Raw genomic sequence first — 13516 nt, 5'->3', positions numbered from 1 at the left:
GGTCACTATGAGTTGGAATCCATTCAAGGGCAAGGTTTTTTGTTCGTTTGTTTTTAACTGCTGCAGTGGGGTGCACACATGGGCGCATGTGCTTATTAGCCAGGAGCACTGTGAGGCTGGGGTTTTCCACTGACTGTTATACTCTGACTACTAAGATGTTTATTCTTCTCAATGCTTGGAATTGTAGGAAAAGCAGGGTCGGAGTCTTTTGGCTAGTGTGTTAATATGGGTCCTCCAAGAAGCAGATGATGGGAAGAGATTAGTGGTGCAAGAGATGTATTGAGGAGAACTCCTTTGAGGGAAAATGGGGAGGGAACCAGAGAAGGCTGAGCAGCAGTCGGACCTTGATGCAGGCCAGCCTCTACAGAGAGAGGGAAGAAAGGCTGGGTAGGAAAACATTTCAGGCCACAGTGCCATTCTAAGGAAGGTTCGGCAAGGCTGGTTAGGTGTCCTTGAACCAAAGTTGCCCATTAGAGGAGTCCCCATCTCTTTGCCTCAGTGCCCCCGTTGTGCCCAGGCACTGACTGGGAGCAGCTGGTGGGAATATGGCCTCAGCTTGAATGCGATATTGCATTCTAGAGCACAGAGCTGGCACCATTGGTCAAGTGCTCTCCTTGAAGTGGAAAATCTATACAAGAGGCATGTTTTCATAGCCCGTACATCTGGTCACCTCTGGCTGTAAGCAGCTCCGCCGTTTACTTCAGTTGCCTCTTCTCTGAGGTTGGAGCTGGGCCCAGTGTGGCGGGTCAGTGAGGACCATTTAGGTCTCATATGAATTTAACCACAGGGGCCCAGATACTAGCACCGCCTGTAATGACAAATACTTGTTTTCCCTGGGAATCAGCGAAAGCACATTGCAAAAACAAGTGGTTCACCCGTCAAGTTTGTTCAAATTGGAATTTTGAATGATATTAATACACATTGTTTTCATTTGGACGCCATCTTGATAGTATCTCTACTCCCCTTCTTTATATCCCACTTGAGTAGAAAGCAAAGGTCACGATACTATTAATGGTACCTGCTGTATATCTTTTAGAAAATGAATTCTTTCTAGGAAGAGCGTTGGAAGAGTGGTGTTCTTGTGCAGACACCCTAAGCCACGTGGTATGTAAACGATGTGTCTTCCTGCCTCTGCCCTGACTAGTTTATTGTAGCTGTTCACCTGCTGTGCCTGGAAGGTTGCCCACTGTTCTGTGGGGGATCAAGCCCTGGATGAATGTTACACATCCACCATTTATTTTCTCTTGATCACAAAGAGAAGTAACTGTTACGGTGGAGCTGGCTAAATACTGGAGCAGGAATAACTGAAATTAAAAAAAATCTTTAAAAAATATCTGTATTCATTTTCATTCCTCATTGTAATTACTTTTCCATATTGTTGCCAAAATGGTAGTTTCACATGAAAATCTGATTGTTTTACTCTCCTGCCTAAAATCTTTCTGGGTTAAAAAAATCAGAGCTTTTTAGTATGACATAAAAACCAAACCCATTGCTGTCGAGTCAATTCCTACTCATACTGACCCTATAGGACACAGTAGAATTATGAACTGATCCTTGCCTCTTGTCTGCTGTCCAGATTCTCTTTCTCTCTCTTTTCCCTTTTTTCTCTCTCTTTATTCTCTTCTTACACTGCTAGTGACTAGCTAAATGCACCGATTTCTTAAGCCCCTCTGTACTTTCACATTGTATTAGTAGGACAGAGTAGAACTGCCCCACCGAGTTTCCGAGGAGTGGCTGAGGGATTTGAACTGCCAACCTTTTGCTTTACAGCTGAGCTCTTAACCACTGAGCCACCAGGTCTTCAGGTTATCATTAGCGACAATTAACACAGAAACACCAACATGTCAGTGACTTTATGCAACAGAAGTTTTTTGTTTTTTTTTTTTTAGCTCACATGACAGTCTGAAGCAGGTATTCCTGGTTGGTGGATTGCTTTCCCTCATCTAGTGTCTCAGGGACCCAGGCTCCTTAAGTCTGGTGACTCTGTCTACACTGAAGGCTTTGGATTCCTCCCCATCCAGCTGATAGATGGGAAAAGAGAAGGGAGAGAATGCACCGACTTTTTCAGTGCTGAAGCCTAGAAGTCGCACATGTTACTTTCATGTATATTCCATTGGTGAGAACATGGCTCCAAACAGATGAGAGAGGGCTGGGGATGTAGTTCCTGGCTGAGCAGCTGCTTCCCAACAACCGTTGTACGTGTTGGAGGAGCATAAATTCTGGTGGACGTTTAGGTGTCTTTGCTGTACTCATGTGCTGCCACGTACACGTGAAGCCTGGATCCCAGCTCATTCCCTGATGCAACTCATCTTGAAAAATCTTATGCAAACATTTAGGATTCATCTCAAGCTTTGCATCATCCAAGGGGCTTTGGAGTGTCTCCTGGCTATACTCAAATAACACGCAGTGCTTAGGAGTTGTCATAGCTGGTGTCACATTGTATTATAATTGTTTGCCTACTAGTCTTCCCTTATACAAACAGGAGCTCCGGCAGGGCTGAGTATGCTTTTTAATCTATAAATGTCTGGCACAAAATACACACCAAAAATGTTTTATTATATAAATGAAAAGTTATTAGATGACTGGATTCACAAGGGAATGGTAAGACTGCTAACATTTGATATTTTAACGTGTGATGTTTATTTATCTGAAAACTCGTACGTCAATTCTCATTTTATTGTTGTGGATTTTGTTTTTGTTACTGATTCGTGACTTAGGAGACCCCATGTGTTACAGAGCAGAGCTGCTCCATAAGGTTTTCTTGGCTGTGATCTTTACGGAAGTGGATTGCCAGGCCTGGTTCTTCCGCAGAGCCATTGGATGGGTTTAAACCACAAACCTTTTGGACATCAGCCCAATGCAAACACTTTGCACCACACAGGGGACCTTTCAAAAATTGAAGGATATTTAAAAATCTGAGGGTCCTTTGCTATTTGTTAATAAACCCATTGCTGTGGGGTTGATTCCGACTCATAGAGACCCTATAGGACAGAGTAGAACTCCTTAACATTGTATTAAAAGGGTTCACAGCTATCAGATTGCCATGAGCATCCTCACAGAGTTTATAATCTTCAAAGTCAAGGATTGTCACTCAGGCTCAACTCTTCGCTAAAAGGAATGTTGCATTATTAGAATGCTTTTGGCTGTGGATAAATAGAAATTTTGTTCGAAATTGTTTGAAAAATTAGAGAATATATTACATTACATAACAAGGAGTCTAGAATTAGGTTAGTTTCAGGGTAGGTTGAGTCAGTGGCTCAATGATGCCATCCATCATCTGGTTCCATCTGTATCTTGGCTCTGCGATCCTTAATGTATTGGCTTTTTTCTTGGGCTGGATCCCCTTGTGGTCACAAAATACCTTCCAACAAAAACTAGAGAAGCATATTGTCTTGAGGGAGAGAGCAAAAACATCTTTCTCCTCAAACATGGAAAATAAGTGCGTCTTTTTAGTCTGAATGGTCTAATTTTGATCATGTGCTGATCTGTGGACCAGAAACATTCACCAGAGGAATTCCATCTCCTGTTTGATTAGACTACTCAGTATCTATCGCAAGAGCAATGGTTTTCTTGAAGAACTTAGGTGGATGGGAGAGGCAGGTAACTCTTTTCTCCATGTCTTGTGGGTCCATTAGGAAGAAAATAGAGGGGAGCATATGCTGGGTATTCAAGCAATAGCATCCACTGCAAATATTTTAACCATAAAATCTATTGAAATGGTCTCTATGGAAAAGTGAATGATTTTCTAAACCACCCAATGGCCCAGCCTTTTCTCCTGCCAACTTCTATGGATTCCAAGTCATATATTTAACAGCATGCAATACTGAAAATTGTTGATTACCCTTCTCCAGTACAATTATTTATTCTTTATTTTAGGCCTCATTATGGGATTGATTTTACGGTATGCTACAGCACCAACTGATATTGAAAGTGGGACTGTCTATGATTGTGGAAAACTGGCCTTCAGTCCATCAACTCTGCTGGTCAACATCACTGACCAAGTTTATGAATACAAATACAAAAGAGAAATAAGCCAGCACAACATCAGTCCTCACCAAGGCAATGCTATACTTGAAAAGGTAAGATCCTATCTGGTCACATATTTTTGTGATCGTATGTTGTTGTCAGTTGCCATCGAGTAAATTCTGACTCATGATGACCCCATGTGTAACAGAATAGAACTGCTCTGAGGGTTTTCTTGGATGTTATCTTAATGGGAGTACATTGCCAGGCCTTTTCTTGCATGGTACTGCTGGGCAAGTTTGAACTGCTAATATTTAGGTGGGTAGTCAAGCACAAACTGTTTGCACCAGTCTGGTGATGCAGTGGTTATGCGCTTGACTGCTAACTCAAAGGTCGGTGGTTTGAACCCACCACTCTGTGGGAGGAAGATGTATCAGTCTGCTTCCATAAAAATTACAGCCTTGGAAACCCTATGGAGTAGTTCTACTCCATCCTGTCGGGTTGCTATGAGCCAGAATCAAGTCAATGGCAATGGGTTTGGTTTTATTGATTTATATGTACACACACACACACACACATATGATCTTGTTTATATATATATATATATATATATATATATATATATATATATAAAATCTCCTTTTTTCAATACCACACCGTTGGAACAATTTAGTTGACTAAGGGGTTGACATCTTGAATTACACTGTTATTGTAAGTTCAGTTGCCTATATTTTTCCTAGAAGTTGGGGGAAAATGTTTTTCATATAATTGTTTTTATAAGCCACAATTATTTTAGGTAAAAAGCTAATAACAATTCCATCGACTCTTCCTCTCATGCTACCTGATCCAAATTTTCACACCTGTGTTTTAAACGTCATTGTACCTTGCCAGCTGGCTACTGGGTTCACATCTTCCTTGAGCCAAAGGGAAAAGGGAAGGGAATGAAAAAATTTCCACATGCAAACCTTGATCTAGGATGACTGGCTTTTGGGTACCAACAGAAGCTACTGGCCACTTGACTGTTTGTAAAATACTGGCACACAGTCAGTCTCAACAGGTCTTGATTCCATCAGTTTAGTTAGAAAAAGAAAATATACAAGGTTGTTTTTTAAGTGGAAAAAGAAAATGGGAAGTGACTCGTTTTAAAAATGGTTTTATTATTGAAAATTTGTGAACCGCTTCAGTTGTTGGATGGAAAACTTTCTTCTGATTGCAGAACTCTGGGTCACAAAACAGGTGAGGTTTACCTTATGTGGTATATTGTGTGCCCTGGATCATTCTTGGAGTAAGTGAATTCTTTTGCAAAGAAGAAGTTTTCCCACAAGCTTTTCTCACATAGTCTGATACCAGAACAAGCACTTATTCTAGATCCTTTTGGGTCAAAGCTGAGAAGTTTCTTGACATTATAGAAGTGCATTTTTTATTCCTTTTTCCCATAGTTTTCTTTTAAAAATATTTTTATTTCTTTTTAAATTTTTAAAATTTGTTTTTAAAAATTTAAAATTAATTCTTTTAAAAATTTTAAAATTTTTTAAGCTTTACTTTTTTTTAATTTGGAGGTATTTAAGACAGGAGGGGAGGTACTTGGTCTGCCATTTTTTTCTCATTCAAGATGCTTTGGGTAATTTATGGTAAGTTTTCCAAGTTATCTTCCTCTAGCACATTTCTAGATTAACTTCCTTCCAGCACTGGGTGAAGGCTCCGGAAAGTCAAACTAATTATAACATTAGCCTAAGTCTGCTCAGAAGGAAATTTATAGCTGTAAACACCTACATTGGAAATCCTGGTTGTGTAGTGGTTAAGAGATATGGCTGCTAACCAAAAGGTCCAGCAGTTTGAATCTACCATTCGCTCCTTGGAAACCCTGTGGGGAAGTTCTACTTTGTCCTATAGGGTTGCTATGAGTCGGAATCAACTTGACGGCAATGGGTTTTGTGTTTTTTCAGTTTTAAGTCAGACTTAGTTAGGAAAATGAACTGAAGCACACAAAAAGCAAATTAAGTAATATGCGTCTGAAATATACCTGAGAAACTTCTGGACCTTCTACCCTTTTGGATTATCTCTCCCAACTGACCTTCTTGTTTGCATGAAAAATAATCTATCCTGAAATAAATAATTGGTAAAATGACCTTGTTAGCAATGTAAGATTTTGATTTCAAACACAGTCTTCAATTTTACCTTTGGTTGGTACCTGGAGACAAATTAAGGGTCTTTCTTTCTCCACTCTCCTACCTATTGTTACCTGCATTTCTAAGTAGTACTATTTCTCCGAGCTGGTTGACCTCCAAAGATGCTGATAATGGTACTCGTTGCTATAGCAATTTTGTTCTTTAACAGGATTCAGTGAATTACTGATCAGAAATTTTGTTATTATATTGCTGATATACCAAAAACCAAACCCAGTGCCATCGAGTTGATTCCGACTCATAGAGACCCTATTGTTGATATTAAAAAAAAAAAAAAAAATGATCCCTAAATCAGCAGCCAAGTCAAAAATTAAGGCAAGATGAATAAAATGTCTAAATTCCTGGGATCTTCTTGTTTTTTGTGGGGAGGGGGTGCAGATTATGAGTTCTACACAAAATATTTAGTTGACCTTGAATGGCTCAAGTCTTTTCTGGATAAACCCAAAGGTTTATCATGTGACTTGTGGACTCAAAATCAGCATTTGTTGCTCCAATCAACCAGGTTTGGCAAAAGGTGACTCAGCACCCAGAGTAAATCATCTGGTCATTGCTGGTGGGGAAGGGTGTTTACTGGTACACTTGATATGTTAGGAAACTTTAAAGGGAAAAGATATCTGCAAATAAATGGCCAGAGTGTGTCTTTACGCATCCTTGTTGCTTATGTGCCAGTGTTGGGGGACCCTAGTTAGTCAGCAAAAATGAACAGCCCAAAGCCAGTCTACTTTATTGGAAATTCTCTGGTGGATGCAAATATTCATATCAATCAATCAATTCGTATGTGTCAGATGCCAGAAAATTCCAAACAAGGGCCCATGCACTAGAAGGTTTATTAGGAAGTAACATGGAGTAATGGAAAAAAAAAAATTTAGAATTCCAACAGATCTGCCTTAAACTTCCTAATCCCCAATTTTCTCATTTGGAAAGTTGGGAAATTGAAACCTATTTTGTATGGCTGTTTTAATGTTTAAATAAGATGATGTATTTAAGCTGCCTGGCTACCATAGGCCCCTTTATGTTGCACCACTCTCATTGCCACTTTTACTACCACTGTTGCTGTTATTACGACTGCATTTACCTGATTTAGAGCAGAGGAGTCCCTGGCAGTTTGAACATACCCAGAGGCACCTCGTAAGACAGGCCTGGAGATCTTCTTCCGAGAGGTCACAGCCTTGCAAAATCTCTGGAGCCATTCTACTCTGTACACAGGGGTTACTATGAGTTGGAATCATCTGCAACTAACAACAATTTAGAGCAAAAAAGAAACCTGACCTGATTCAGATGAATCCAGACATTTTATAGATGAGGAAAACAAGAAGTTAATCACTAAAATTCCTGATATCTGTCTTCTACCCCTAGAATTTGTGATTTTATTGGTTTAGGGTGTGGCTTGAGCTCTGGAATTTTTAGACCATTTCTAGATGATTCTAATGGGCAGACAAGTTTGGGAACCACTAACTGAAGCCCTACATTGAGTTCTGTGAAAACAGTGAAGAGAGAGAGAGAGGCTTCTTACCCTCAGTCCCCCTGCTGACTCCTTGTATTTTGTTCCTTTAATTAATACACCAAGCATTTTTCTTGCTTCAGGATCTCCACACATGCCATTCTTTTTGACTAAAATTCTCCTATCCCTGTCCTTCAAATATCAGGCTCCCTCTCATCAGTGGTGGCACAGTGGTTAAGAGCTAGGCCACCAACCAAAAGGTCAGCAGTTCGGGTCCACCAGGTACTCTTTGGAAACCCTATGGGGCAGTTTTACTCTGTCCTCTAGGGTCGCTATGAGTTGGAAGCCACTCCATGACAGTGGGTTTTTTGGTTTCTCATCCCTAAAGTCCTGGCTTGAAATACCATCTCTTCAGAAATGCCTTGTTCTTGCTGTTTTCTTACTTTGTATTTTGCTTATTCAATTTTTTTCATGGCACTTAGTACCATCTGAAATTATATATGTATTTGGTTGCTTGTTTATCACCATTTTTATATTGTTTATTGTTCCCTAGACTGTAAATTTCACAAGGGCAGAGACCATTCCTTTTCTTAATTGCCCAATGTGTCCCTGAAGCCTATCACAGTGCCTGAGACATGTTAGGCACTGAGTAAATAAAGATAGCATAAGAACTTGGCAGAGTACATATGACTGGAGAAATATACAGTATTTGAAAATTATCCTCATGGAGGTGGTAGAATTTTAGCACCCTGGATGCTTGAAGAAACCTGGAATATTATCTAAGCTTAAGTGTGTACATACAGATAATTCCTTTCCAGAGAAATTACATGGTGAGTCTAGGGTCTAACTACTTGTCAGAGCAGAGACAGAACCATGATCTGTAGCACTTGGCCTTAAGTCCTGAGTAGTTTATCATTCCCCACACTACAGGGCAGTCTCCCCAACAGCCCCCATGGACAGAGAGGAGCAGGGCGCCCAGGGCTGAGACCTGGGAAATTTCACAGTTAGGTGGGCAGAAGGAAATGAGAACCAGAATCAGAAAGAAAGATGATCAGAGCTACAGGAAGAGTCTAGTACTACGGTTCTCAGAGGTCATGGGTACAGCCTCGCTGGTACTGGGTCCTTTGTGGTACATATGAAAGGCGGGTAGTTGGCCCGTGTTTTTAAAAGTGTTGCTCAGTATTTATTCAGTTAGTGTTTCCAACACCACTTTTTAGTTTTAACTTTTTGGAGCCTATAATATAATATAGGCTTTACAAACATTAATTAATTGTGCAATTTAATAAGAAACAGTACCAAAATGTCTACTAAGCATTTCTGAATTTCATATCAACAGGAAGTTCAAAAGTTGTTTTCAAAGAGAGATACTAAAAGGACTTTCTCCATCACTCATTTATTTATTCATTCTTTCAAGACAAATGAACTAAGTAAGTGAGTCCTATTAGTAGAGGACTGAGGTCTGATTCTGAAATAAGGCATGGTTTCAGGAAGTAATAGGGGAAAAACATAGCATATGAATAAATTAATAAATAACACTACAAGGCAGGCATCAAAGGAATAGACAGAGTACCAGAGACACTCAGAAGAGGGTACTATGATATCTTGTTAGGGATGATAGGGAGGATGTTAAGGAAGAGTAACTGACTGTAAAGGATAATAGAATTTCAGGAGTGTTGGTGTGGCCGTGGTGAGTGGAGGTGGGGCAAGCATTCTAGGCAGAGGGAAAGGCATAATTTGAAGATGGGAGAAGGGATGGAGAATATTCAAGGGAAGGAAAACTTTTCCAATTTGTTGAAGCACGGAGACCAGGGAAACATAGGACAAGAAATAAGGGCAGAGCTAAGTTACAAAAACCCCTGAATGCCACGTTGAGTAATGCCAACTCCGTAGTCAGTGGGAAGAAATTAAGAGCTTTTGAGTATACTGTTGACAAAGCAAAGGGATAGTTAGGCTGCTGTGTTCAGTGTAGAGTGAAAGAAGGGAGGCAGATGAGTCTAAGCTTGGATAATAACAGAAGGGCTGATGGAAGTGAAATGAGGAAGAAAGAAGCCGTAAGGTTTGGGCCGACTATCGGGAAAAGGAAGGCAGCGAACAGCTCATTCTGCCACCCTGGTCCTTATGGGTTCACAGAACAGTGGTGGTGCAGAAATGGGGAAGTTGGAAGTTCAAGGAGGAGCTGATTTTTCAGGGAAAATCACAAATATGGTTTACAACTATGAATGAATAAACAAATCTATTTTATCACTGATTTATTCGTTGTCTGTTTAACACTTTATGTGTTTACCATATTGAGTCTAAAGGACGAGAAAGTCATTTAGCCGGAAAGGTCTTGCAGACCCAGTACATTTTTTTTGAAAGTTGTCAGCATAGTTAAATTTATACTTCCTAAAAACAAAATTTCCTATCATACATAAATCAGGTGACCATGATCTAAAACGTCAAAGGAAACTAAATGCCCAGTGAAAATTTTGCCAAGTCTCCACTTCCTATGTGACCAGTGACACTATCGCTTGGTAAGGGAAGTGATTTTGGAGTGAGTGTCACTGCGGAGCAATCTGTCATGCCTATTTTTTTTTTTTTTTTATAAAGAGAATTAGCAGGCTACAAATTGGTCACTGGTGTTAATATCAATTGTGATAATGATAATACTGTCTATTTCAGAGATATTTTAAGGAAGCCTTTTATCTTGTAACCTCATCCTCCATTAACAAAAATACCGTAAGTGGGTGGTTTTAATGAACAGAAATTAATTTTCTCACAGTACAGGAGGTTAGAAGTCTGAATTCAGGGTGTTTGCTCTACAGGAAAGCCCTTCTTTGTCTCCTTCAGCCTCTAGTTGCTGCCAGCAATCCTGGGCGTTCCCGGACTTGTGTGTACACCTACCCCTTCTTCACATGGCTTCTCACTCCTGTGTGTGTCTGTCTAGACTCTGTGTCTGTACTCCTCTTTGTAAAACACCATTCAGACTCAATTTAAGACCCACTGTACTCTGTGTGGAAACCCTGGTGGTATAGTGGTTAAGTGCTATGGCTACTAACCAAAGGGTCGGCAGTTTGAATGCCCCAGGCGCTCCTTGGAAGCTCTATGGGGCAATTCCACTCTGTCCTGTAGGGTCACTGAGTCGGAATCGGCTCGACCGCACTGGGTTTGGTTTTTGGTTTTGGTACTCTGTATGGAAACCCTGGTGGCATAGTAGTTAAAAGTTCGTCTGCTAACCAAAAAGGTTGGCAGTACGAATCTACCAGGCGCTCATTGAAAACGCCATAGGGCATTTCCACCCTGTCTTATAGGGTCGCTATGAGTCAGAATCTACTTTTTTTTTTTAATAATTTTTATTGTGCTTTAAGTGAAAGTTTACAAATCAAGTCAGTCTCACATAAAAACTTATATACATCTTGTTACATACTCCCAATTACTCTCCCCTCAATGAGACAGCCCACTCCCTCCTTCCACTCTCTCTTTTCATGTCCATTTTGCCAGCTTCTAAGTCCCTTTACCCTCCCATCTCCCCTCCAGGCAGGAGGTGCCAAGATAGCCTCAAGTGTCCACCTGATACAAGTAGCTCACTCCTCACCAGCATCCCTCTCCTACCCATTGTCCAGTCCAATCCATGTCCGACAAGCTGGCTTCTGGAATGGTTCCTGTCCTGGGCCAACAGAAGGTCTGGGGGCCATGACCACTGGGGTCCTTCTAGTCTCAATCAGACCATTAAGTCTGGTCTTTTTATGAGAATTTGGGGTCTGCATCCCACTGTTCCCCTGCTCCCTCAGGGGTCCTCCTCTGTGTTCCCTGTCAGGGCAGGTATCGGTTGTGACCGGGCACCATCTAGTTCTTCTGGTCTCAGGATGATGTAGTCTCTGGTTCATGTAGCCCTTTGTGTCTCTTGGGCTCTTTATTACCTTGTGTCCTTGGTGTTCTGCATTCTCCTTTGATCCAGGTAGACTGAGACTCATTGATGCATCTTAGATGGCTGCTTGCTAGCGTTTAAGACCCCAGACGCCACTCTCAAAGTGCGATGCAGAATGTTTTCTTAATAGAATTTATTATACCAATTGACTTAGATATCCCCTGAAACCATGGTCCCCAAACCCCTGTCCCTGCTTCGCTGAGTCAGAACCTACTTAATGGCAACAGTCTTTTGGCTACTCTGTATGACTTCATAACCTACTTAATGGCAACAGTCTTTTGGCTACTCTGTATGACTTCATTAACTTAACAAAAGACAAACGTTATTTCCAAACAGGATCACATTCATAGGGATAGGTCTAGAAGGATAGGGTTAGGACTTCATCATGTGTTTGGGGAGTAAGGAGAGTGACACAGTTCAATCCATAACACCCTTATAAAAATAGATGATCATGTGACTTTTAAAAACAATTTTGTTTTTGCAGCATTAAAATATCAGTGTCTTTATTTTTCTCCCACAGTTCAATTTTTATAAAGGTGATTTTGACTTTTCGTGGTTTAGACTTTCAGTTCTAATGTATTTATTTGTGGGCAATTTTGCTCTTTTCAGTCTTGATTATTCTGGCTGCAGAAGTCAGAGGGCAAAGCTGTTCTGGCAACAGGAACAACTTGGCCAGAGAGAGTCTTTGAACCAGGAGATAAATATGTGCAGTTAACACAGGGACACTCTTGGGGAAGATAAAGAAAGAGCTGAAAAGAAATCTCCTCTAAGACTATACTAGGCACACTGAGAGAAAATAAGCAGCATGATGATGTAAGTCAGTGTCTGAGGTTTGGAAAGCACTTGTAAGATGCCGTCAATTATTTCTCTACAGAGAAATAGGCTTAGTGATTTTTGTCTTTGTCTATCATGACAACTCTTGGCTCTTGCCACATGAAAATCTTGGAGAATCTTAAGCTTGGTAGTGAATGGGTTGAGGCTGTTTAGACAGGCTTCGCTACTTTTATTCTACACTTTAGTTAAGAGATCTGTTGTTGATAAAGAGATGTAAAATTTGTTATAGCTGTTTTCCTCCACTCTGTTCAACTTTATAGAAAGTTGGCCTGTGAGATGACTTCAGAAATGTCCCTAGGCTTTAAATGTTCCATTAGGTTTTAACTTAGTCATTGAACAACATGAATTTTATTAATTTATTTTGTCATTTAACAAATATGTATTTATTGGGCACCTGCTGTATGCCAGGCACTTGTTTTATGAGCTGCAGGTACAGCAGTGAGCAAAACAAAGTCCCTGTCCTTGCGGGGCTTAGATTCCATAGGAGAGATAGACGTGAAACAAATCAGCACAAACATTTGTAATCTAATGTCTGAAGGAACCAAGTGCTATAAAGAAAACTTAGCAAAATGAGAAGACAGAGAATGAAGAGTATTTAGATGTGTTCATCAGGAAAGGCCTTGCTGAGGAAGCGAAGTGTGAGCCAAGACCTGAAAGAAGTTGGGAGTAAGCCAAGCAGAGATCTGGAATAAGGAAGTTTTTAAGCAGAGGGAATAAATAAATGACATGAAGTGCTCGTTGCTTTCTGGAAGTCATTTTTTCCCTTGCCAGATCTTTACTGTCTTATTCATCAGCTTTCCAAGATCCTGAATTTCATCTATATAAAGTCTCAGAAAAAGTATTTTAGTTGAGGTAGAGAAGGGTGGAGAAGAACAGAGTCCAAGATGGAATAGGGAGTGAGAAACAGAAAGACAGCAGGAACACTCTGCCTCTAGAGCTCCTGACTGTACGTAAAGTGAGGCTTGCCTTCAGAATGTGCAGTACAAACACCCAAGAGTTGTTCTAACTCCAACCCACTCTGACTGTGACTCAGAGCACCTTAAATGCAAGATTAAGAATTATCCTAAACTGTGTCCCTTCAACAGATATGTTTGGGAGAGTGTGGGGTAAGCCCCTTCCACCTGGGATGCAGCTTGGTTTTCTGAGAAAGGGCTACAAGATGTGGCATTCAGCAACTCTTCTGAC

The 13516-nt window shown here is 40.6% G+C and overlaps 1 protein-coding gene across 4 annotated transcripts in view; it reads left to right on the top strand.

Moving 5' to 3' along the window:
* The window catches only part of SLC9A9 (solute carrier family 9 member A9), a 663200-nt gene that overhangs the window by 14702 nt on the left and 634982 nt on the right, over window positions 1-13516 (top strand). For all 4 annotated transcript variants that reach the window (XR_010319148.1, XM_064275567.1, XM_064275566.1 and 1 more), the window contains exon 2: window positions 3877-4079. Coding sequence is in view for 3 of the 4 variants with exons in the window: in XM_064275567.1 (XP_064131637.1) it covers window positions 3877-4079 (203 nt within the window). In the remaining variant the exon portion in view is untranslated. The remainder of the gene's footprint in view (window positions 1-3876; window positions 4080-13516) is intronic.

Source organism: Loxodonta africana, chromosome 23, assembly GCF_030014295.1.
Source record: "Loxodonta africana isolate mLoxAfr1 chromosome 23, mLoxAfr1.hap2, whole genome shotgun sequence".
In the NCBI taxonomy this organism is placed as follows: domain Eukaryota; kingdom Metazoa; phylum Chordata; class Mammalia; order Proboscidea; family Elephantidae; genus Loxodonta; species Loxodonta africana.
Note: the sequence above shows the minus strand (reverse complement) of the source record. Positions and strands in the feature narration are given on the sequence as shown.